The sequence below is a fragment of the Peromyscus eremicus genome, chromosome 7 (assembly GCF_949786415.1).
Source record: "Peromyscus eremicus chromosome 7, PerEre_H2_v1, whole genome shotgun sequence".
NCBI classification, from domain to species: Eukaryota; Metazoa; Chordata; class Mammalia; order Rodentia; family Cricetidae; genus Peromyscus; species Peromyscus eremicus.
This window is the reverse complement of record NC_081422.1, coordinates 61,443,121-61,469,256: the sequence shown is the minus strand read 5'-3', so window position 1 is coordinate 61,469,256 and position 26,136 is coordinate 61,443,121. Positions and strand designations below refer to the sequence as shown.

General features: G+C 43.1%; 1 protein-coding gene and 1 non-coding gene across 2 annotated transcripts in view; one reads left to right on the top strand and one right to left on the bottom strand.

Moving 5' to 3' along the window:
- The window catches only part of Rab8b (RAB8B, member RAS oncogene family), a 73,251-nt gene that overhangs the window by 30,153 nt on the left and 16,962 nt on the right, over positions 1 to 26,136 (top strand). The window contains exons 2-3 of the mRNA XM_059268168.1: positions 22,708 to 22,768; positions 25,582 to 25,642. Of these exons, the coding sequence (XP_059124151.1) occupies positions 22,708 to 22,768; positions 25,582 to 25,642 (122 nt within the window). The remainder of the gene's footprint in view (positions 1 to 22,707; positions 22,769 to 25,581; positions 25,643 to 26,136) is intronic.
- Positions 16,221 to 16,327, bottom strand: LOC131915808 (U6 spliceosomal RNA). Its single transcript, XR_009380449.1, has one exon. It is a non-coding gene; the product is annotated as a U6 spliceosomal RNA (small nuclear RNA).

The window sequence follows — 26,136 nt, the reverse complement described above, 5'->3', positions numbered from 1 at the left end:
CTTTTCACTGTCAAGGCTCTATTGACGGAGCTTTGGCTGCTGGCTTGACTGGCTGTGTTTTTGTTAAGGTCTCTTGGGTAATAAGCCTATTGTCTCTCTTGGTTTGGGACTTCCTGCTTTCTGGTCTTTCTCCGTGGACCCTGGAAGCCCTTCTGGTGGTTGGAGCAGTGGCAGGCATTCCCACACAGCACACAGACTTCTGCAGCCTACAGTTCCGTGACTGTTTTCCAAGTTGTCAGAAAAGGTGACTTCTGAGAAAAGTGATACTTTCCCAGCCAACAGGAAATCGTCAGTTCTTGTTACTTTGCTGGTGGTAGTGCTTGTGTATTAGTCTACCTAATATAATTGCACAGTTGGGGTTTATCTCACTGTGGGTATTTGTTTTGTTGTATGTGGAATTAAAAAACCAAAAGCCCCCAAGCCTATTTAAACGACGATTTCAGAGGTTAGAATGGGGAATGGTAGGGACTCTTCATTCCCTTCCATTTTGTTCAGGACCACACTGCTGTCTATTCTCCGTTCTTGAACGAAGATGTCTATTTTATGTCTGCTAATTATTGTACTCTCATTTGTACTTTTTCTAATAATTTAAATGTCTCAAATGGCTTTTGTGCCTGTTCACTTTTGTATGTTTATACACTAAAGCTGTCCAAATACATAACTTGAGTTCAGAGCATCATTAAGATGCATCCCAGTAGGATCAGTTTAGAGCCGTGTGGGCCTGACTGTATTCCAAAGTAATTAATCAATGTCAGGAAGTATTTACTGAGTGCCTGGTACTCACTTGGCAAACAGAACTGAGATGGCAAATGAAGAGCTGAAAGTAGAAGATTAGGCTCTCACTTTTAAAGGCTCTCCTTTCACTCACTCATTCAAACAGCTATCAGGAACCATCTCACCCAGTTACTTACAGTGCTGAGCCTTCTGCTCAAGTCCAGTTGGGAAGGTAAAACTTTACCATGCAGAACAACAGAGGGACCGGATGCAATCTAACCATACCCATTCTAGATCCCGTGGGGATCTAGATTAGAGGTGGCATGTGGGATACCTGCAGACCAGAGGGTGGAGTTGCTGAGGATTGAGGCACTGTCAGGATTCAGGCAGGATGAATACTACCTCACACAGTGGAGTCCTACCCCTTAGAGACAGGGAATACCACATAAGAGGATAAAGGAGGCACTTCGGAGGTGGTTGTCCTAAGGAATTGTGGAAAATAGGATTGGGTGCGTTGGGTGGGGCTTTATATTTTAAGGTGGGTAATTACATGAGCTAAAAAGGCTGCTCATATCCAGCCGTGCTTCTTTCTCCTTTGGGAGAAGGGAGTATAAATTACTAACAAGACTGTACTGTATTTGGATAGAAGTGGTATAACCAAAGAGCTTGGAGTCACCAGCCATGTCATTGGCCGCCCGTGAGCTATATTAGTACTGCTTGCCCACAGTGCTGACTCAGGGACAGACTTCCTTTTTAGAAGGCCTGGTTCCTGACTTGACAGCATATGACACTCTCAGGTCATTGGGTCAGCCTGTCCCGAACTGCCCAGTAGCTTGTAAAGCTTCGACAGTGATACCTGGCCTGCCTTTCACTTCCAGCTGGGATCCCACCGCTTCCTAGTCAGTTGCCGCCTGTGCCTGTCCTTTGCACCAGGCCATGGGTGAGGGGCAGTCTGTGTACTCGTTCTTCATCTTCGACTCACGTGAATAGTGGAAATGTTTTCCTCAAAGAAATTATGGGAGGTAATTGTTGCCACTATTTTACTTTCGAGTCTCTATTTCATTTTTCTCCCTGTTTATTTATTTTACCTATTCATTATTGTGGAGATCTGTTTCTTTCAACTTCTGCTGGGGCTTAATAACCCAAAACCTCAGTGGCTTACACAGGACCACGCATCTGATTGTGATAGCGGACACTTGACTGTAGTCCATAGTTTCTCCTTAGATCTCTCAGTCCCTCCTCTGTTGTCCAGGCTCCTGGGCGGCTGGCCTCAGACAGGGCTCAGTTGCATAGAGACTGGGTGAGAGATTATGTAAAAAGAAAGAGAAGCCAGAGAGTTTTTCTTCCTTTTTCCCTGGGGTGGCTTCTTCTGCAGAGATGGTTTCTGTGGTCCTGCTTCCCACTGGACAGATCCACCTTGCTTCCATGTTCCTTTAAGAGACCCCAGGCCTTCAGCTCCAATAACGCCATCTCTTCCTTTGTCTCTGGCTTAGGGGTTGTATGCTCCCTGTTAATGCTAAACCTTCTACCAGTTTGGCTCTCATCAACATCATGGCTTGTATAACCAATTCCATTTCATAAATTCTTTCTGCTGTGGGCTGAGGAGCTCAGTGGAGAGGACTTGTCTAGCCTTTGCAAAGATCTGGGTTCCATTGCTAGCACCATAAAATAAACAGGCCTATTTTAAAATAAAGTCTACATGCTGATGCCTTTTTAGTATACAATAAATTCCTTCTATTATGAATTCTTGAAATGATTTGTTAGACCCTGACCGAGAGACATTTATTTAAAGAAGAAATTTTTCTTTTGCCTGCCATCTTTTTTCCCCTAAGGTACACAGCCTCAGAAACAGGTATAAAAACAGCTGTTCTTCTTCTCCCACTCAGATGTCTCCTAATGAAGCAGCATGATAGAATGGGGACAGTACTTGGTTTGGAGTCCCTGGACCCAGGTTAGAATCCTAGCTCTGTCACTTTCTACACAGTGGCTTTGGCCTCAGTATCTCTGTGTGGAAATAAATTTCCATTATCTCTTCCTCCATCTGCAGGTAGTCTGTGATGATCAAAACAAAGAAATGCATTGTAAACTATCAGTTTATTCAGGTGGCACAAAAGTGATGTCATAGAACCAGGTTGCAGGCTGTTATTTTTAATTATTATGGACATTTGTTATTTGTAGTGTAGTTACTTTCTCATTATAAACTCAGAATTGGAAGATACAACAGTTATACAAAATTATACCAAGCATCCATCTCATTTTAGAACATATTTATATATATTTAAGAGATAGCTCTAAATGCCAAGAACAATTTGACCATAGCTAATACCCAGTTTCTGGTTCTTTCAGCCTCACTGTAGAAGCAGGCTCTTTCCCTGCAGACAGTGTGCCACAATCCCAGTAGGCTTGCATGAAGTACTTCAGTCATATGAGCAGAAAATTGCCTCTGCCCACCTCCCAACCTTTCATTTGAATCTTGCTATAAGGGAGAGATTCACTCTTAACTGCAAGTAGATCTTTATTGATAGAATCCTTTCTAGTTCAAAGGATGCCACGGTCAGGCTGGGGATGTAGCTCAATTAGAACCCCAATATCGCCACTAAAAAAAAAAAAAAAAAAAAAAAGATGATCAGGTCATTTTTGGTTCTTCTAGAACTCTGTTTCAAAATACATCTGCCGATCAATTGTGTATGTCTGTGTGTATATGTGCGGATATATGTGTACATACATGCACAGCAGGTAGATAGAGATCAGAGGACAACTGGGGGAAATTGGTTCTCTTTCCACTATTAGGTCCTAGAATTGAACTTAGGTTGTTAGGCTTGGCAGCAGGTGTCTTTACCCATGGAGCCATCTCACCACCATGCTAGCAATGGAACCCAGATCTTTGCAAATGCTAGACAAGTCCTCCCCACTGAGCTCCTCAGCAGAAAGAATTTATGAAATGGAATTGGTTATAAGATTTTTAAAAATTAAATTGGCCATACTAAGCTACTCTAGTAATACAGAGTATTCAGGCTAACCAATAGTTGACCCATTTTGCTTTTGTGACCTAGAAGTGACCTAGAGCTAGGGTCAACTGTTTCTTTCCAAATTCTTTATGATTTGAATTAGTACGTCCAGGATGGAGTCTGAGAGGGAATTCCGGCAGTATGACTTGAGGCAGAATTCTCATCTTTTGTGCAAGGAAGGGAGCTCAGGTGTGGAGCTTGGCAGGGATGAGTTGAAACCCCAGCTCCACTTTTTAAAGTCACCAGTCCCCATTACCGGGCCTTTGTTTACCCCAATGTCACCTACCCACAGTTTTAACACGGCAATTAACCATTGCTCAAAAATGGTATGTGAAAAATTACAGAAATAAACAGTTGAGACAGGATTTCTTTATGTAGTCTTGGCTGTCCTGGAACTTGCTCTTCAGACTAGGCTGGCCTTGAACTTATAGAGATCCTCCTGCCTCTGCTTCCCGAGTACTGGAATTAAAGGCATGCACCACCATCACCTGGCTTAAATTACTTTTATTACAGTATAATTATTTTCTTTTATTAATTAATATTTTACTATGCCCAATTCATAAGTGAAACTTTTCATGTTTATGTATTGGGAAAAAAAAGATACTTCTGGACTTGTAGCATTCCATCCTGATAAGCTTGTTACAAGTTAAAAGTGGTTTTTAATATCAGCTGACCCAGCAAACATCATGGTTTAGCTCAGCCTATAATTTGTTTAATGAAGCAAAGTTGAAGTTTATTAAGAAACCATTTTAGTAGAGATTGAAGCAACAGACAGGTGAGAAAGAGGTGCTCAGGAAAAGGACAGTGTATGCCCAAGAGTAAGTACAAGCTTCTCAAGAGTCACATGGCCTAGCCTGTTTAAAATGTGGGCATAGTCAGATGACACACATGCCTATTTATAGGTTTTCTGTATCTTGATAATAGATTTTCCCTCAACTTTGTAAGCCAGATGAAGCCAAATTGAAAAAGTAAAAGAACAGGTATATTTGAGCAAAGCAACTCCTGGGTGAGTCCTCCAGCCCCAGAGATCGAGGCCAGAGAAGTCACGTGGCTGAACTAAAGCAGGGAGCTTATACACACACCTGTAGGTGAGGGGTGATAGCGTGTCCTTCACAAGCTGGGTTTATGCCCAAGTATGGTCAAAGGCTGACCGCTTTAGGCGGGGTCTTGGGCTACTGGCAGCTTCAAGGGAGGAGCTGCTGTAGCCACCAGGAATGCGGAACTGGGCTTTTTGCTGCCTTTTCTTTGTTGGAGACTCTGTGAGAGGGCAGGGCTTGGAGAGACAGGAATGGGGCTTAATGGATCAAGCAGGAGTGAGCTGAAGGTTCCAGCTGAACACCCACATCATAGTAAGAGTTGACTGTCCTCTGTAGTTTATTGCGGGTCTAAAACCATCAGCAACAGAGTGTACTGGGAGTGTTAGCTGTTCATTCTCCAGCAGCCTAACTGACAGGGAGCTGCATCTTGTTACCCAGTGCTGCTGCTGCCAGGAATCAAAAGGGGGGTGGGCATCATTCCGAATACAAGACAGGAAAAGATCAAAATTCAAAATACCACTTCTCCTGGGTACACAGTTCTCTAACACTATTGATGGTCAAGGACCGTCTGTAGATAGGGTTTGGTACTGTCAGAGTTTTTAGGCATCCACTGGACTTGGAATGTATCCATCATGGGTAAAGGCTATACTACTATGGCATCTTAGTCAGGCTACTTAACCTCTTGGAGCCTCAGGTTCTTTATTGCTGAAACAGGGGGAAAGGATGGCCCTTGAGAGCACACAATAAATGTAGAAACATCTTTTATGTCACTATGCTTATCAGATGAGGGAGTTTGGAGTCAGGAGTTCAATATTCTCTGTAGGCCAACCTACTGTAAATCAAACCAATAGGTTTTGTTGTTGTTGTTTGGTTTTTAATACTACATCTTTCTTTTTCTTCTTTTGAATTTTTTTTTTCCGAGACAGGTTTTCTCTGTGTAGTTTTGGTGCCTGTCCTGGATCTCGCTCTGTAGACCAGGCTGGCCTTGAACTCACTGTTCTCTGGCTTCAGCCTTCTGGATGCTAAGGATTACAAACATGTCCCATCATGCTTGGCTAATATTATCACTGTATATAATTATGTCTGATAATTTTCAATTTCAGCTAGTCATCAAAACCCTTAGGATTTAGTGAGAATTTCAGACTTGACCCAGAATGTAGTTGATTTGCTGGGTTGCTGAGATGTGACATGAAGGGGATAGTATAATGAATACTATGTTGTCTTAAATTTTAAGTCAAATTTGCTTATAAACAAGAAGAAAAGCTTTCCCTTGTTATATTTTCCATTTGTGATAGACAGGTGACACTTGTTTTTCCCACCTCTGGGGAAATAATCATGCACTAACTGGTAGAAACACCATTAAAGCGGGCAGTTAGACGTCTTGGGTTCATCTGTGTTAGTTCCTGCTTCTGAAGAGACTCAAGTGTGGAGCAGGCTCTGCACATGCTGACATTCTGGTGCTCTCCCTGGAGGTCCTCAGAACCCACCACTCTTCTTCTTTGAGTATGCCTGGCTCAGCATCGGGCTCTGGAGGTACCTCAGGCTATGTAAAATGAAATACTGACATTTGTCTTTTCATTAGTCACAAAAGTGTGGCTTTTATATTTGCATCAGCAAAACCATCCTATGAAGCAGCCTCGGTGCATTTCCTGTTCTGTGTGCTGAAACTGGACTGCGACTATTTCCCACCAAGGCTGCAAACTCTGAAAAAGGCCAAGCCTGCCACTACTCAGCTTCTGAATACCCATTTCAGCCTTCAGCCTGGAGGCCAGGAAATGTGTATTACTTATCCAAAGTAGATTAAATATCAGCTTTTCAGAATGTAGTCCTGTGTCGTGCTGTCGCCCCCCCCCCTTTCTGTCACATCAGAAATTCCTACAAGGCACTGCTGTCCTATGGTAGTGATCGCTCCCATTTCCCACGTGGCCGGCAGCATTTTCCTTCATGTTCTCATTGTCCTTGCCGACCATTTGGGGCTAAAACCGCAGTCATTGTGCTGTGTTTCTCAATTCTTTGCATCGCTGTCATGCGCAGTGCCTGACCTAGTGACTGCCCTGGGTCAAACCCACACTAGAGATGAAGATTCTGCCCCAGGCTTGCCTGAGGACATCTTGAAATGACCGTGTGTCTGTGAAATGGTCATGAGTGCATAGTTCCGTTTTTGTTTTCTGTGTTAGTAACTTAGGGTTACAATACTGCCAAAACAGTTTGGATCTGTGACAAACTAGGAAAATGAGCTTAACATTGGAAATCAACTTTTAGATTACAGTGGAAACATTTTCAAATGATGTTTTCTTTTTTGCTTTGAAGCAAACAAACAAACAAACGAACAAAAGCCCTAACTGTTGTATATATGAAATCATTCTGGGTTTCTTCCCAGACATGTAAAACCTTAGAACTCTCCATCCTCTGTACCTGCGAATTTATTTTAAAATAATATATGTGCCTGTTTTGGTTTTGTTTTGTTTTTAGGTTTAACATCCCATTGTTATATGGGATCTTATGAATAGAAAGATGAGCTAAAAATATACAAAGTAAGCCAGGCGTGGTTGCAAATGACTGTAATTCCAACACTCAGGAGGCTGAGGTATGAGGATCATGAATTTGAGTTTAAGACCGTCCAACCTCAACTCCTTGTCCCCATTTCAAAATAAGGCAGAGTATTCACCAAAGTTACTTTTGCCCTTTGTGTGGAAGTTAACTATGATCCTCAACTGAACAGCTTTTAAAATCCAGTGAAGTCACTTTATCAAAGATTGCACTGTTGCCCTCTTCTGTTTCATAGCTGATTAGATTAATTGGATAAATTATATAGTATGGCAAACTTGGAATTATCTGAGCTAACTAGAGATAGGGACACAATGGACAAATGACATCTACAGAAGATGGCTGTTTGCATTGATGTCACAAAACACAGAATGTAAACGGAGTTGGTGTTTATCTTTTCTTTTGTGTCTACACACTCTCTTGCAGGTGGCAGCAGATAACTGGAAGTACAGGATTAGGGAGCAGGGGACAAATTTGGGCAATTTGGTAGCTAGAGATTGTCGCTCCCCCAGCTGGCATACTTCCTGGGAAACAGCTACTACCTTCTTACTTTTCAGAGTAACTGCTGACAGTGAAACTGGCGTGATTCATTCTATTTCTTTCCCAGTTCTCTTTTATTAGCTATGCTTCTGGCCAGCTCACTTCCCCAAGGAATCTAGATAACAACAAAAATTCTAACAAATAAAGAACTAACGACTCCTCACATTGCAATCTTCTCACTACACGGAGCAAGTGAGCTAGTTGTTTGGTGTGCCTCTTTATTCCCCCATATAAACAACATATTTGATGTTGAAATCTTTGCGGGGGCAGCCACCTAGAGCTGCTCTCATCCAGAATTTGAAGAATAGTCATACTGAGTGCTGTTTTAGTTACAGTATATTTTCCTCAAGATTACTTAATGCAAGAATAATGTAAGAGTAAGCACCCATTTCAACTTCCTGATTTTGAAAATCCTCCCATGTAGACACACTCTCCTAATGTCAACTACTCGACTGCAGTGCATGTTACTTTGCATGGTTCCTATTTTCTACATGGCTGTAGAAAACATACATTTTCTACATAATACATTTTAAATTTTGCTGCTTTTGTAATGTTATAACAAATACTTAGAGAAGTTTCTATGTAATTTTGATGATGTTCAAAGATCACTTTTTTTTTTCTTGGTTTTTCAAGGCAGAGTTTCTCTGTGTGGTTTTTGGTGCTGGTCCTGGATCTCGCTCTGTAGACCAGGCTGGCCTCAAACTCACAGAGATCCACATGGCTCTGCCTCCTAAGTGCTGGGATTAAAGGTGTATGCCACCACCTCTCCTGCCAAAGATCACTTTTAACAGCTTCAAAGCCTTGCTCCATGGTGGATAAAGCACAAAGTCTTCAGTGGTTGCTGTGACAAGGAGAAGTAAAGGGCAGGGTGGGACAGACATACAAAGCCATTTTCAAGAAAGTTGTTCACCTCCAGCTATTGTAAGAATTAAGGCCATTTCTTTCTGTGCCCAGAATCTCAGGTTAGAGATCTCCAAATGAGTCTTTTGTATTTCACATGCCTGTCAGTTGGGGCAGCTAATTGCCTGGGAATGACACATGTCTAAAAAGCGTATATTTTGTAAATTGGAATGTGGGCCTGAGGAAAGCGGGTATTGATGGACACTGGGTTAACATCTCCAAGATCTAGAAAGAACTGTCAGTTTTGAAAGAATGAGAAAAGGCAACATAAGTTGAATAATTTTCCTACCCAAGACTGGGGATGATTCAGTGGAAATAACCTGTGCATTTAAATAATTTTATATTTTATATATATATATTTTTAAAGTTTTCATACAAAATATATGTTGAGCTTCCTCTGTTGTCCTCATTTCTTCCCCTCTCTCCTATCAGCCCCCACTGTCCCCCTCAATAGCTTTACTTCTGTTTTCATGTCATATATACACATATGATTTTATGATCTCTGAAGTCTAGGAGCCACAAAAGAGAGAGAGCGTAGGCTGACTATCTTTCTGAGACTGCCTTCATTGACCTACTGTGATTATTGTCAGTTGCACCCATCTTCCTGCCAACAGCATAACTTCCTTCTTTCTGCAAGAAAAATTCCATTGTGTCAGTGTTACACACTTCCTTTGGCCTTTGCCCCATTGACAGATAGATACGTAGGTTGTTAGCTGTTGTGAATACTATCACAGTAAGTATTGATGCCTGGGCAGCCGTGTGGGTGGCCCCTTCTTAGCTACCAGAGGGGTAGAAGGGCCTTGATCTCAATCTCCTACTTTAAATTCAGTTTTTTGTTTTTGTTTTTTTTTTTTTTTGGGTTTGGTTTTTCGAGACAGGGTTTCTCTGTGTAGCTTTGCGCCTTTCCTGGAACTCACTTGGTAGCCCAGGCTGGCCTCGAACTCACAGAGATCCACCTGGCTCTGCCTCCCGAGTGCTGGGATTAAAGGCATGCGCCACCACCGCCCGGCTAGTTTTATTTTTTTTTTAAAGCAGAAAAATAATTTGAAATGTATCTTTGGTCCCTTAAGAACATTTATGAAGTGTGGTACTGAACGATTCTCTGAACATCATGGTGTCAGACCAAGTTTGTAAAATGTCTCTCATGAGCCTGTTGCAAGATTTCTCCTCCTTTCCCGCTCTCTCTCTCTCGTTTGAATACTGGAATCTTGCAGCAAAGAAATAAGGAAATACGGATTAAACTCGAAATCTGCTGTAGCATGTGGTGACACCTCCCACATTTTATACCTTAAATATAGTTGTTCCTCATTCTTTGTGTTCTTAAGCTTAAGGAGGCAGTTATCTGGGTGAACAAAAGAGACTAAAGAAAACGTGTGTGTTCATCTCCATCACTGGCCAGACCAGATTGGATCTCTGGGTCTGGAACGTAGATGAAAGATCTTAGATTTATCAAGCCAAATGCTTGATTAAAAACTCATTTTTCCTTTCTTCTTCTTTCTTCTTTCTCCTTTTTTTTTTTTTTTTTTTGCTTTATAGGCTAAACCAGGGAAGTAATTTTTACAGACTCCTTTAGCACCTATAAAGTTATAAAAACTGTTAATCATCTTTTTTTTTATTTTTAAGATTTTTTATTTTTATTATGTATACAGAGGAGGGTGCCAGATCTCATTACAGATGGTTGTGAGCCACCATGTGGTTGTTGGGAATTGAACTCAGGACCTCTGGAAGAGCAGTCAATGCTCTTAACCTCTGAGCCATCTCTCCAGCCCCCCTGTTAATCATCTTAAGGTGGGAACTGACTCCATACATAGACAGGCATCATTGGGTATGTGGAGGTTATAAAGTGTATTGATTACTTTTGCGTGGTTGTGAGCAGATCCTTGAAAGCTGAAAAGATTGACTTGGGCTCACAGTTTCGGAGGATTTCAGTCTGTCACGGCTGCTTTCCTGAGCCTCCTATGTCTCATGCTGTGGCCAACCCTGGATTCCAGGTGAGTATGACCTTCCTAGTGGACTACTTGCACTAGCTGGGCCACCTTCTAAAGGAGCCACAGCCTTGAACATTCCACCCACAGGCCCGAGACTGAGTGTTCAGAACATGAACTTGGGAGGGACGGTTCAGATTCCAGACATGACATTCCCTGCTCTGAGCTTTAAGTGATTGTATCACAGGGGAATGTGCTTACAAATCAGAGTGATGTAATTATTAGTAGTTTTCCATTTTTACTAGAAAAATAGTGTTCTGCTGTGTTATTTCTGGTGATTTTGTCTTATTTACTGTCACATACCCCACCTTTTTGTTTTAACATTACTTGTTATCAGTGGCTTGTTCTAACTATCCACCTGTTGTCCGAGCTGCAGTGATTGACAGGGCTGCTTGATTTTATTATCCTTCTGCAGCTTTGGCATTGGTTTGATGAAGAAAAGGCTTTGCTCACTAGATTCAGAGCGCTGAGTTTTCTCTTGGGTTGATTTCATAGCCTCTAGGTACTGCGTGTTTCTGCAGAGAAGGTAGCTGGGAAGAAGCCACATGGGCTTGCAGGAGGAGTATGCCTTTAGATTCCTCTCCTGCCTCTAGTAATTTAGAACAGGCCTTCCTCCCCTGCTCCCCACTCCAGATTTGTTGATTGGTATTAACTGGATGAGGTGAATTTCTAAGTTTTTCATTTTGCACTATATAACCTAAAATTCTTCTAAATAAAGTGGCTCGGAATTTTACTAGAAAATAATCAAATTATTGCTAAGGTTATTTCAGCCCTATGTCATAAATAACATTCTTTCTTTTTAGTTCCTGTTTAAAGAACTAAGTCTGGGAGGGAACCAGGCTATCCTTTGTTTTCAGTTTTTGCACTGTCATATTGTGATACTGTGATTTAATTCTGTTATTTCTAGTCTTATTTCTCTCTCTCTCTCTCTCTCTCTCTCTCTCTCTCTCTCTCTCTCTCTCTCTCGTTTTTTCAAGACAGGGTCTGACTATGTAGTTCTGGCTGTCCTGGAACTTGCTCTGTAGACCAGACTGGCCTCGAACTCACAGAGATCCACCTCTGCCTCCTGAGCGTTGGGATTAAAGGCGTGTGCCACCACCCCTGGTCTTTCTTTTCAGCTTCTCACTTGTAAATGAATGGATAGTATGATAATGTTCAGTACTTGGGCAGATCCAAGGGATCCACCCCATGTCTTGATGCATGTTTTTTTCCCAGCATCATTGGAATGCAGTTGTCATTTTTCCCAGAATTAACTCCAATGATTGGCATCTGTTTTTCCCCCATTGCAGTAATGTGTAAAGTGAGGGATTTGCTGTTTGTTTTTCTTCAGTGACTGCAGTTTTCCCTTCCCTCTAAGTGAAAAGGCCTGACTGGATTGTTGAAGTGCAGACAAGGCAGTTCCAGGCTTAGAGAGCCTGATGACTCACACTACAGGGCTTTTCCTGCTGCAGAGATGGCTTTCTTGGCAACCGTGGTTGGAGCAGAGGAGATACAGCTGCTTTCGTTTTCCAGCAGTTTGGTTCTTGAAGTGATCATGAATTAATGATGGGAAGAAAATGGAAATCTCGGAGCTAGAAAGAGTAGTTCACAAATCTCTTTGTGAACAGAGATTTGATTGAAGACAAAACATTTGCTCACAGAGAATCTTGAACTTTCCTCTTGATAAATGTCAGACTCACTGTCACTTCCAGACTAACACTTGAGACACATGTCCTGTGTGTGTATAAGTACTTGTGAGCGTGTGCATGTGTGTGAGGTGCATGTGTGTGTGCAGGTACAAGGTTTCAAAAACCCATGCCATTTCCAGTTAGCTCTCTCTGCCTTGTGCTTGTGGATCAGGATTAAGCTCTGAGCTACTGCTCTAGGGTCATGCCTGCCTGCCGCCATGCTCGCTTCCATGATGATGATATACATTCTGAACTGTGAGCCCCAAATAAACTCTTTCTTCTCTTCAGTTGCCTTGGTCATGGTGTCTCTTCACAGCAATAGAAAAGTAACTAAGACGGAAGTTGGTACTAGGAGTGGGGTCTTGCCTTGAATGCACCACACTCTCTATTTCATTTAACATCAGGCCTTTTTTTAAACTTCTTGTGCCTTTAAGCATAAGACTTGGCTCCAACATGAACTTTCCTGATTTACTTTTTCTCCTCAAAGTGTGCATTTTTATTTCTCTTTGCCCTGTCTGTTCTTTTCCATTGGAGACCTGCATAAGTGACCACTCATAACCACATGATGGAGTCAGTGTTAGGCTGTCTTGACATCACCTCTGCTAACACAGTTAGTACAAAACTCTTCACTTTAGCCTCAGGCAGGTTCTTAGGACAGGGGCAGAAAGCAGCCAGAGTATCACAAGAGTTGTCTCTGGCCTGGTTGCTACCATCGTTCTCCTCGGAAACCTTGAGCCAGTGTTCTACGTGGTTCAGCTCTGCTGTCAGAAAGCTCCGACTGGGACGGCCTCTTAACCGCACGCACAGCGTTCACTTGCTTTTCTGGTCTTCCATAGTCCTCCAAAAACCCAGGACAGTCAGGGCTGTCACAGAAATTAAGACACAAGCACATACACATAAATTCTTAAATAAAAGTACACATGCGGGTTCAGGACCTAGTTCAGTGGGCCAGAACTTGCTTAGTATTTCCAAAGCTTGAGATTCTCTCCCCAGCACTGCCAAACAAATTCATCTGTGCTTAACCGTCGCGTTTTTATTCTGTCATATACATTTGTGCCTAAAGAAAAATTGAGGATTCTTCCCCAGTTTGTAGAACTAACTCCTGATTTGTCATCTCTTGTTAGTCTGATCAGATCTAATGGGTATAACTGTCGTATGAAGAAGGCCACGTTGAATTAATTTAATTTAGATATAAGTAGAAAATTCTAAAACAGTGCAATACTGTGCAGCTTTTTCAAGCAGGAAGTGGTGATTTGTGTCATGGTTAGTTTCTACCACAAATGAGACTTAGTTTGCCACTTCCTATTCATAGAGTAGAAGAACTGAAGAAATATGAAAAGTTCTACTGCATTTTTTATGATGTCAGATGTCTTTGTAAATGATAAGTTGTGTTTTCTGACTACTTGTTAGTTCACCTTAAAAAATCTACTCTTTGGGTGGATTTAACTGAGCTAATATAAATATGCATGGCTTTCAGTGGTCATCTAAAGTCTTATCTAAATGTTTGCCTCTTAAATATTAGACTTTAAAATTTTCAAGCTGGAAGACAAATAGTAAATTTTAATATAAGGATACAAAAGTAAGTTGCTCTGACTATATGGTGACAATAGATTAAAAACTCACAGAATGTTTAAAATCTAAGTAGCATTCTTAATTATAATTCTTTTATACATTTATATACTTTTATACATTTTCTCCAGGTTTTTCCCTTTTCCTTGTAAAAAGTATTTTAAAACTGCAGTCTGTGGCTCACTTTTTCCTAGCTCACTAATTAGATTTTAAATAATCACCTAGAAGCCAATTCTAAAATTCCATTATTCTCCTCCATGTTTGGAAGTACACATAAGCACAGGCCAAATGTGGCTGGCATGAACTGCCTGTGCTTCGTCCAAATTGCTAATAATAAAAATCTTTGTAACCCCCACCACTTGGGAGGCTGGGTTGGAAGATTCTGAGTTTGAGGCCAGCCTAGGCCAAATAGCAAGACTCTTGACTCATAAACCAAAAACAAGGGGATTGGAGAGATGTTTCATCAGTAAAGAGCACTTGCTGCTCGTCCAGAGGACCTGGGTGTGATTCCCAGCACTCACGTGGTGGCTCACAGCCATCTGTACCTACAATTTCAGGGGATCTGACCTGCCTCTGAGGGTACCCATTTATGTAAAATAAAAAAAAACCCAACATTTTAAATTAAGAGAGTATATGTAGATTTCTCTAAAGTAGACTTCAATATTTGGGAAGCCTCCCCTCCTCATTTCTAAAATAGCTCAGAAATGTAAATAGACAAACCACATAACCCGTTTGCAGACAGCCTGGGGTTCCAGCTGTTTTCAAGTGTGCTTCTAAACCAAAGTAAATCTTTCCCTTTTTAATTTGAAAACCATGATGTTAAATTTCTGCCTTTTAAAGTACATAAAAGGGAATGGACAATCCATGTAGAAATATGTTCAGTGCTTTTAGTAAACCTAGCCTTGAATTTGTGCTTTGCTATCATTTATGGAAAGGCTGAGTGATCCAGATAATGTACTTTCCCACCATGGTTCTAGTGCCTGCAGCCAAAAGCTCAGATCCTAAACCAAACAAAACCCTAAACTTCAGTAGGAACAGGTAGGGAAAATCGGGTTGAAGACCTCTCACCTTTCTGCACACCCCATTTTAACGATTCAGGCAGCAGGTCCCCTCCCCTCTCTCCTCAGGTGTTCCAGGAGTCTCCAGACTGGAGAGGACTGAGTGTAGTTCTGAACTGTAGCACCCACAGGGCAGAATGCATCAAGTCATAGCTCCTTCTGAAGGTCAGGAGGGCTGGCCTGCTACTCCCCAGGAGAGTTCCCAAGGCCAGCCTGAAAGCAGTCCTTCCCACACTCAGCCAGTGGCAGGCATCCTTTCCCCAGCCATTAATCCAGGGCAGCCTCTCTACTCTGGGGGAGGTGGTTAGTTTATGCTCATCTGTCAACTAGTCCGACTTCAGTGTAACATAGTTTGGAATAGTCTGTTCCTTCTCAGTGTTAAATGATTTCTAACTTGCAGGTTGAAAGGTGGCCCATTCTTGTTCACCCAAATTCCTTTCCCTGTCAAGTCTGTCTACTGTGGGTTGGGCTAGGCTCCATGTTTCCTCCCCGGTTCTGGTGAAACTCATCTTTCCAGCTGGCTTCAGCTGCCTCACTGGTTTCTGAGAATTGTATTATAAGCAGTACTGTGAATGAGCATGCAATCCACGTCACACCTCCCTAGTGCATTGAAACCCTGTGTCCTGTGGGTATCCCCAGAAAATGCTTTCTTCTTAGGGATGCTAGCAGAGTCCTGTTGTCTTACCCCATGAGGGAAGGAATGGGGTTTCCTTCCTTCTCTCATTGAATGGAAAATCAGGACTCTAATCTAATCCAGTTCCCCCACTCACACAGAATGTTTTCCTAACATATTGTCTTGTTTTCCTCCACTGTTAGATGACAGTATGTCTACAATCTGAGAAGAAAACAGTAGTTTATTGGTGTAATGTATCAACTAATCTTATATGAGCATCAGTGAGATGGCTGGTGGAAGTGTCTGTGGTGTGCAAGGCTGGCAACCTGACCTTGATCACCATATAAAGATGGACAGAAGTGGAGCCCACAAAGTTGTCTTCCAGTCTCCACATATCTGTCATGGCCTAAAAGCCCATAATCATATCATATCACACACACACACACACACACACACACACACACACACACACACACACCAGAAATGTTTTTTAAAAAATAAATCTCATTGTTACATTAGCTGGCATCTCTAATAATTCCCTTAGAAGGCAGTAGTACTTCAAGATGAAGTGCCAAATGGATAAAAAATATGAACCGCTTCACAAATTTGGATGTCATTCTTGCTCAGGGGCCATGCTGATCTTTTTTGTGTCGTTCCAATTTTAGTGTATGTGCTGCTGAAGCGAGCACGCAAAATTTAATTTTTTTTTTTTTTTTTGGCTTTTCGAGACAGGGTTTCTCTGTGTAGCTTTGCGCCTTTCCTGGAACTCACTTGGTAGCCCAGGCTGGCCTCGAACTCACAGAGATCCGCCTGGCTCTGCCTCCCGAGTGCTGGGATTAAAGGCGTGCGCCACCACCGCCCGGCGCAAAATTTAATTTTTAATCCACCATTTGTATTGGTCTTTATGACTGATTAAATTCCTGCATCTGTCTGGGTCCATTTTCTTAGCCATAAAAGCAAACCTATGCTGTTAATTTCCAAGATTCTTTCCAGGCCCGTGATTCTGTGGTCCTCTCTCCCCTCTTCTGCCTCCTTATAGTGAATAACATGATCAGTTGTAAGCAGCCATTTAGCATAAAGAGTCCATTCAGAAAAAAAAATTGTCAAAATGAAAATGACCTTGAATCCCTTGAGAATATTTTCTTACAATATGTTTCCTGTGTTATTTGAATAGATAAATATTAATGGGGAAGCTAAGTCTTTTAAAACCATCAAAAAAAAAAAAATCCTGTTGGGTGCATTTGAGCACCGTAGACTCAACTCTGGAATCTGGTCTCCTGAGGTAGATGCCAGCTGAGTGAGGCACACTCACATAGCCTGTGGGTGGGTCATGGAGTGCTCATGAGTCAGGGTGACACAGAGCTGTCATTTTGAACACAAATTATTGTATTTTTTGCTGCCAAAATCTGATGCTCTTTAAAAGTCTATTGAAACAGGAAGAGGCTTTTGACCCTAAATATAGTGCTTCAGAAAGCTGTTTTTAGAGATGTATTGTTCTCTTCAATTTTATTATTGAGAAGATTTTCATTTTATCTGTGTGTAAGGGCATTTTGCCTGGCTGTGTGTTCAAGCACCCGCAGAGGCCTGCACTGTGACTGTTGGTGCTGGCTTTGTGCTACTCTTCCCCTTTTCAGCTTCTAGTCACTGGGGAATTGGAACAAGCCAGGAGGGCTGGAGCACGGTCCTGGCTGTGACCCTCAAGTTAGCAGAGGATGTGTCGGATTCTTGGAGGATTGCTCACCATCTTGCCTTTTTGACTTTTGGTTGGTGACTGAACACTAGGTGAGGTTACCCTCAGAGAACTGCAGTAGCTGATAGAAATGGAGGCATGGCCTTGACAGGGGGTGGTGACACCGGCTATGGTTTGCCTATTTCACAGACACAAACATGACATTTCATTAATGAGATATATTTGAATATTATAAAAAGATATGACTCATGCCAAGCAGGCTTTCTGTCTTAAGTAGCTCTGTGTACTGGGGAAGTACTCAGTGTCAGTAAACTCAAGGATGGGCCTTGATCTAAATCTTGGGATGAATTTAGATTAGTTCAGTCTTGGTAAGTCCCAGGGCAGTGATTACTGCAGAAATCTGGCCTTCGCCCATCAGAACATGACATCCCTATGACAAGCCCTTGAGAAATGAGACATGAGGGGCTGGAGAGGGAGCTTAGTTGGGAAGTTTCCAAGCACAACACAAGGACCTGAAGGACCAGAGTTTAATCGTATGTTTAAAACAAACAAACAAACAAACCAACCCTGTGTTTTGAGCTCCTGATGCTCAAAAGTGAAACTTTGGGGCTCCCTGGCCAGCCAGCCTTGCCTTTCATCACAAGTTCCAGGCCAGTAAGAGACATGGTCTTGGAGGGGGGGAGGGGGGGGGAGGGAAAGGGAGAGGAGAAGATGGTGAGGGGTGAGATGGGTCGAACACTGCAAAGCCTCTCACCCTGAATTCAGCCTCGGGACTCACTCAGTGGACAGAGAGACCAGATTCCCACAAGTTGTTTTCAGACCCCCACTGGGACACACCCTACCTCCAGGAAATAGATACATGGACTGTGCCAGGGGATCTGATCTTTTCACATATCTACGCGCGTGTGTGTGTGTGTGTGTGCGCGCGCACACACAAACACACACACACACACACACACGTGTGAACCCACTCCACACATGAGTACACATGCTCAAAAAAAGCGAAGAGTGAGAGAAGATGGAAGGAAAGAAGAGGAAAATGAGTCGTGAAGGCGTGTGCGTTAGAAGAGAGGACAGGAAGTGGTCTGTTTTCTTCTTGCTTTGTTGTCAGGAGCTGACAACAGTTGAGGATAAACCTGATCCTCAGAAGGACTGAGCGGAGGGAGGTACAGAGAAATGAGCTGGAACCTCTAGACCTAGCCTTTCCTGAACCTCAGCCACCACTGGGCTTACTGTGTGAGTTAACAGATTACATTAACTAGCTTGACTTGAAGTCTGTTACCTTCCATTGAAAATATCCTAACTGATCCAATTTTATTGGTAATTATTCTTTTAACCCCTGGAGTAGTCTCAGAAATGTATCTTTTCTTTAAATGTTAATCCACTACATTTCTATTGATATTATTGTCAAACTAATTATAAATATCTTTATTTTTAAGGGAGAGTGATTTCTCATAATTGTAACTATTATGAGTACATTCATGTGTGTGTGTGTGTGTGTGTGTGTGTGTGTGTGTGTGTGTGTGTGTGTGTTTGGGGGGCTTACGCATGTGTGTGCACTTGAATGTGGAGGCCAGAGGTCAACTGTGGATGTTGTTCATCAGGTGTCATCCATATAGTTTTTGGAGACAGGATGTCTCACTGGCCTGGACTCATCAGGTAAGGCTAGGATGGCTGCAGTGAGCCTAGGGACCTGCCTGGCTGTCTCCACCCCCAGCACTAGGAACACAAGTACAAGCCACCCAGCCTGGCTGGAAGTCAGTCCTCATCCTCCCAAGACAAGCAGTTGACCCACTGAGCAGACTCACGTGCCCTCCCTCCCAGCCCTTCCAAAAAAAAAACAAAACAAAACCATATTTTTATTTCTTTTTAAAAATGATGATGTGTGTGTGTGTGTGTGTGTGTGTGTGTGTGTGTGTGTGTACGTGTACATGAGTACAGGTGTCCACAGTCTTGAAGCGGGTGTCAGATTCCCTAGAGCTGGAGTTTCAGACAGCTTTGAACCACCCAGTGTGAGTGCTGGAGACTGAACGAGAGTCCTGCAAGAGCAATACAAGCTCTCCAGCTGTGGGCCAGCTCCCCAGCATCCTGCTCCCCAGCATCCTACTCCCTAGCTTTGTTTGGTGTGGTTTTTTGGTAGTTGAGGATACAGCAGTCCAGAACAGTTAGGCCTCCTGTCTAAGTCTTTCACTTCCCAGTTCAGTTCTGATACCCTCCATGGCTAGTGAAAGGTCCTGATTGGCTAATCCTCCGTACTCTGCAGCTGAACCAATGGCAAACACCTCCATTCACAAGGAAGTCGTTCTCTGACCCCCACCCTCTGCAGGGGTGCACACTAGAGTTCTTTCTCACACATGTGATGACAATGAGGAAGGAAAGAAAGCACGTGTAAACAAATTACATGTCATCAGCCCAGAAGGGTTCATAAATCAGTTGGCCCCTAGAACAGGGCAGGTCCTGTGATACTCTAGGGCTGCCTGCCACATGGCTGGGTAACAGCTACAGAAGAGGATGTGGGGTGCAGAGACAGCTCGTTGACTAGAACTTGGCATTTGCCTCATTTTGAACCTAGTTTGACTAAAGCTTGGCTGATGGGATTACCTGAGACCATTATTCCTTATAAAGCAAACCGCCGAGTTAGCTTAGTACCGAGTCAGGCTGTGTTTTTTCCATCTATTAGAGCACTTGAGAATGGAGGCTTTCTCAAGCCAACTTTGACTGAGTTCTTGTGATACGCTGCACAAATTCAGTGCCTTCCCGTTTTGAAGTGTACAGCTCCGTGGTGGGTGCTGTCTTTCTGACTGTGTGAGGCACTCTTCAGAACTTGCAGATCTGAAGCCCCACTTCTTACCCTCTAGTCCCCTTTGCCCCTTCTCCTGGCTTTATTTCTCTGATCTGGAAAGGCTTGAGTTTTTTAATGTTAATTTCTGGGTTAGAGATGTGGCTCATCAGTTTAGTGCACATACTCTTCCAGAAGACCCAGGCTGTTGGGGTTTTTGTTTATTTTGTTTTTTGAGACAGGCTGTACATGGCCCTAGCTCTCCTGGAACTCACTCTGTAGACCAGGCTGGCCTCCAACTCACAGAGCTCCACCTGCCTCTGCTTCCCGAATGCCGGGATTAAAGGCATGCACCACCAGGTTTAAGACTCACAACCACCTGTAACTCCAGCTCCAGGGGATTCAACACCCTTGGCCTCTACACACACACCCACACAAATATATGCACATAATTAGAAATAATTAAAATTTTTGAATGTTAATTTCAAGAGACATTTATTGAATGCCTGCTGGGTGTTAGGCTTGTTCTTGATGTGGAGGCCAAAAAGAGATACAGAGTAGAAGAAAGTTTGTGTTGTCAATTTGTTTTGCACTTGAGTTTTGTGTGTGTCTGCTGTGGAGGGTGGCCACACAACCTGCCACTCCCATGGATGGAAGTCAAAGGACAACTTAAAGGAATTACTTCTCTCCTTCCACTGTGTGATCCAGCATTGAGCTTGGATTGACAAGTTCTCTTACCCATTAGCTACCTTGCCTGTTCAAAAGAGGATTTCTACAGGGTCATTGTTACACCGGATTTGGAGGTATTTTGAAAACTCAGGTCACAATAAAAACTAGTGTCTACGTCTGAAACAAGTGAGGGCAGACACTGATAGTCATGCTTCGGTGCTAAGCTTTGCTTACATTACCAGCTGCCCCTGCAGTGCCAACCGCTGTAGAAGAAACGCGAGCCGTGTAACCTGGGAACACTGGGGTCAGATTGTGTTTGCTCACAGTCCAGGGCCTCAGTGAGGGAGGGGAATGATGAAGAGGCTAGTTTGGTAGATCAGCCTGGGTGGCATTTTTGTCTGTTTCCACACTCGGAAAGCTCCAAAGGCTCCCATGGAAAAGTACCACCCGGAGGAGAGGGTGAGATCCAGTTGGTTTATGCATATGCATTACTGAAAGCTGGAGCTGGGAAGCAGGCTTTTTGGGTGCTTTCCACCTCCCTATGAAGAGGTATTATACATGGCTGCATGATACCCCTCCACGCTCCAAATGCTGCAGGTACTGTTGAAGACTATTTATAGGACACACAGTTTATATGTGTTCTTGAAGAGGATGGGAGACTGAGTTCAGTGTTTTAAAAGGTGAAAGAATGGGAAAACTAAATACAGCTGAGTGGCCAGATGAGGAGGATTAGCAAATTGCTGTCCAGCTGTATTAGTCTCTGATCCCCACAGAGCCCTTATTCCTGGGGTTGGAGCTGTAGCTCAGTTGGGAGAGTGCTTACCCAGCATGTCAAAAGCCCTAGATTATCCAGCACTTCGTAAGCTGGTGGGGCGGGGTGGAGTGGTGTGCATATGGGCAATTCCACCACCTGGAAAGTAGAGAAGCAGGAAGATCAATTCAGGGTCATCCTCAGCTACAGAGTGATTTGAGGCCAGCCTGAGCTAATGAGGCCCTGCTTTTTAAAAAAGCAGCTTTATTCCTAACAAATGTTAAAGCATGCTGATAAGGCAAGGGTTTTGTGCTCCTTTGCAGAATAAGTCCTCAGTAAGTTGTGAAGTTTCGAGCTGTCATGGGGTGTGGATAGGGGAGGAGATGTTGAACTTCTGAAGTGACAGAGTCCCAAAGGACTTTCCTGTGTCACCCTTCAGGCCTGGTGCACTTTGGCCTCGGGTTCACATTACACTGGTAGTTTGGAGAACAGCTTGTGACTGGTTAAATGCGTGTCAGATGTTGGAGGAGGCAGGCCTAGTCAAGCAAGTTCTTTGTTGTCCTTGTGTTTCTCTCTGGAATTCTGAAGTGTGGCCAGGGCTAAAAACCATGCTGCTATTCAGTTGCAGACAGTAACCATTGGGACATTTATTAAGAAGTATATGAAGTCCCTGCTAATTGTATAAATAGAATAAGCCTTCCCTCCCTTGCCAGCAGCTGGGAAGAGTCTCATTTTTTTTTCTTAAGTTTGCAGGTTCTGACTAAAATGAAGAGAAGGGAAGACAGTTGTTTTAAAGAGGCTCCATGGCCTTCTGTAGGGAAAGGTCGGGGCATGAAGACTGAAAGCATTGTGTATATGTATTTCAGGAAGGAGAAAATATGTTATGTTCTCAGTCCTTCTGAATTGTATAACTTTGCAGGATGTGGTCCATTTGTGCCCAAATAATGAGGCCTGTAATCCTGCATTTCACATGTGTGGGAATGCTTTGCAAAGTGATTAGCATTCCTTTCTCCAGCCTGTATTCAGAGGAAACATGCCATTCACACCCTCTGTGCGCTCACATTTTCCAGTGCGTTGGAGAGCTTTTTTTTTTTTTTTCAATAGAAATCTTTGTTCCCTCCCTAATAAGACTTGGATTGAATTTGAGGAACTTAGCATATCCTTCTTTGTTTTCTGGCAGGAATTGATTTTAAAATCAGAACGATAGAACTCGATGGAAAGAAAATTAAACTTCAGATATGGTAAGTAAAAAAATGAAGGCACATGGAGTTTCTATTTGAATTGGAAATTGAAAGTGGGGTTAAAATGTGAATCAGGGTGTTAAAGACATCGTGCAGTCCCTCAGACCTTCCCTTCACAAACACCCAGGGGAGTAAGTGCTGCATGTCCTTCTGTGGCGGAGTGGGGAGGTGAGGAGTCGGGAGGTGAGGAGCAGAGACTGAGCCAGAAGAGGTCCAGAGCCCATTCTTCCAAAGGCTGAAAAGCAGAAACTACTTCTCCATTACAGTTGCAACTGTGACTCAAGAGGCAGTAAAATGGCTGAGTGTCCCAGACTATGGACTTCCAGTCATAGTATTCTAAACTGAGGACTTCAGGGAAAGTTCTTGCTTTCTGTCCATCACTAAGAATACTTGGAGGGCAGTGGTGGCGCACACCTTTAATCCCAGCACTCAAGAGGCAGAGGCAGGCGGAGATCTTGAGTTCAAGGCCAGTCTGATCTACAGAGTGAGTTCCAGGACAGCCAGAGCTACACATAGAAACCCAGTCTCAAAAAACAAAAAAAAACCTTGAGCCACTGGTTCTCTGGTCCAGTTAGTCCTAGGTTAGGCGGAACCACTGTGGGACCATTGGTTTGGGTCTCTGATGAGGTCGAATAGCAGTGGCAGGGAATGCATGGCAGAGCAAACTGCTTGCTTTGTGGGCTAGGAAGGAAGGAAGGGTCCAGGGCCCTCCAGTCCACTTGAAAGTGCTCTTGGTGATCTAAGGACTTCTCCCTAAGTCCAGTCCCCTAAAGATGTCACCACCTCCTAGTATCACCACCCCAAGCCTTCAAAATGTCATTGGGAGAAACTTCTCCAAACCATTGCGCCTTCTCAGGCCGTGCTTCTTCTCATCTGTAAATAAGTTGGATTGATGAAAGTAGAGGTCCTCTGTAGCCCTGATGTCTTATAATTTATTAAGTAGAGCCTATTTAACTGAGAAATAAGGAAGAATATAAGTAACGCTTTGTCTTGTTTCAGGTTACTGTGAATTTAAAAAAACAAATTAAAAATTTTAAACACTTTTGATACCAAATGTATATGGAGTTCCCCTCCACACACACCCCCAAGCAGTTCTCCAAAGGATACCATAGAGTGTTCTTTAACTTAGTTCTGGCACTGTCCACCTAGAGATAGCATCAGATACCATAGTTTGAGGGCACAATCCCACAGTCTGCCCTATCCTGCCGATGCCACTCGTAAGCAGTAAGTTGTCAGCTATTATTTCCATACACATACACCCCTTGTTCCATCACAGAACTCGGAGAAACACATTCACCCTTAAAATTTTTTCTTTGTGTGTGTGTGTGTGTGTGTGTGTGTGTGTGTGTGTGTGTGTGTGTGTGTGCGTGCGCGCTAGGTCCAAATTAGTAGTGTATTTGTGTCAAGGAAATGTGGTTAATCCACTCAAAGGCACTTGGCTTCTGTGTTCCTCCTTGTTTGCTAAACACAGAATAAGTTCCTCACTTTCCTAGTGCTGGTGGGGAAGAGAATACCAAGGTACAGGTTTGGTGTGCGTCCCACCCCGGTGCTCAGCCACTGAGACTTGCAATACTTGAGTCTCATTCAAGGCTGTGAGCTGTTTAGTGGCAGAAACGGGACCATAACTCTCCTGAGCCTATTGTATCTTGCAGAATTAAGATGATAACATCACCCCACTTCATGCTGGGTTGCGGTGGGCATCATGTGAACACTGTGTGGAAGTATTTTGTAAAGTAGATATAAATATTAAGGTATTTACTGCTTTAATTGACTGTATTTCTTTTGAACCTTCATTCCTTGGTAGGGTTTAGTATGTATTAGGTTTTCAATATATTTCTACAAATACCTCTCTCTTTTCTTTGCAATTAAATTGTATAATTTAGTTTGTTTTAGTACCACAGGAAGTGAATTAATTCTGACTATAAATGGCAGATTTAAAAAATAGTGGTTTTCCCCTAAATATTAAGAAAATTTGGCTTCCTTTGTAGGATTTAGGCTATAAATTTAATTAGAAATGTCCACATTTCTTGGAGAGTGAGAAAGAGTGTGTGTGGTTTTTTTTTGTGTGTGTGTGTGCGTATGTGTGTGGGTGTGGTGTGGTGAGGTGTGGTATGTGCTCCTGCTCACACAGCCCTGGTTTGCTGCTAGAGATGGAACTTGAGACCTTGGTAGGCTACACTCCCATCCTGTAATATATATTTTAGTAGTATGTGATCAACTCAAAAGGAAGAATAGGTGAAAGATTATATAATTTTGAGATGTTTATGTTTAGTCTTTGGGAACTTGGAGGATGATGTTGGACTCCAGGTTCCTGTGGAATTAACTGCAGGCTGTGCTCTGAAGGTGTTCTGGAGGAGACGTGTTTTGTTCTGCTCTGCCGAGCAGAATGTACACAGTAGTAAGTCCGGTTCAGTAGTTTGCTTTGTACAAAATCACACATGCAGTCAAGAAAGCACAGTGCCTTAGTCATGTAGTGCTCAGAGAAAGGGCCATCGCTGCCTCCAGGAGCCAAGAATCCAGAACTATTCTGTCGCCTCCCTCATGCCAGTTCCAGTGGGACCTGTCTGTTTATTTTCCTGTTGCTGCTTTTACCAACAAGTCCCAGTTTTTCATCCAAGTCATTGTGGGTTCTAGCAGCACCTGTGGACACCACTGCATCCCCCTCTCAAGGCACAGTGTGCTGTCTCTGTGCCTCATTCTCCTTTTCCCGCCTCCACTGCACTGAGAGCAGATCAGAATCTATAACTTGGGGCCCTCGCCTGTGTTGCTGGTAACTTAAAGTCACTCTTCCCTTTCTTTGTTTCCAATTTTAGGGACACAGCGGGCCAGGAAAGATTTCGAACAATTACAACAGCATACTATAGAGGAGCCATGGTGAGTGAGTTTTGGGGTTTCTAACCCTTCAGGTGAAAATAAAATAGGGCTATTCATTCCTATATATATAGTTACGAAGCTAGAGTCCAGAACTACCTCATTCAGCAACACCAGCTTGGTCCTGACTGGAGCAAAGGAGGGGATGAGGAAAGAGCAGACACATAGACACAAACACAGAAGAGCTGGGATTGGGTGGCCTGTGCTCGCTCTGATGGAGCAGCACGTACACACAACATCTCAGAGCATTGATTACGTACAGAAGAGGAAGAAGGGCCACTCTGTCTCCATAGGAGGTCTCAGTGAGGGGCAGTTCAGGCATTAGACATCAGGAGGAAGAAACTGCAGTCTCCATGGATGCTTCCTGTACACTGTCAGCATGTACACATAGAGCAGAGGAAGGCTTTGCCAGTTCCTGAGCCTGATCCAGGGTAGGTAGCCTTTGCTCATTCCCATGAGTCCTTATCAGTCAGGACTCCGTTCTCCTCACAAATTCA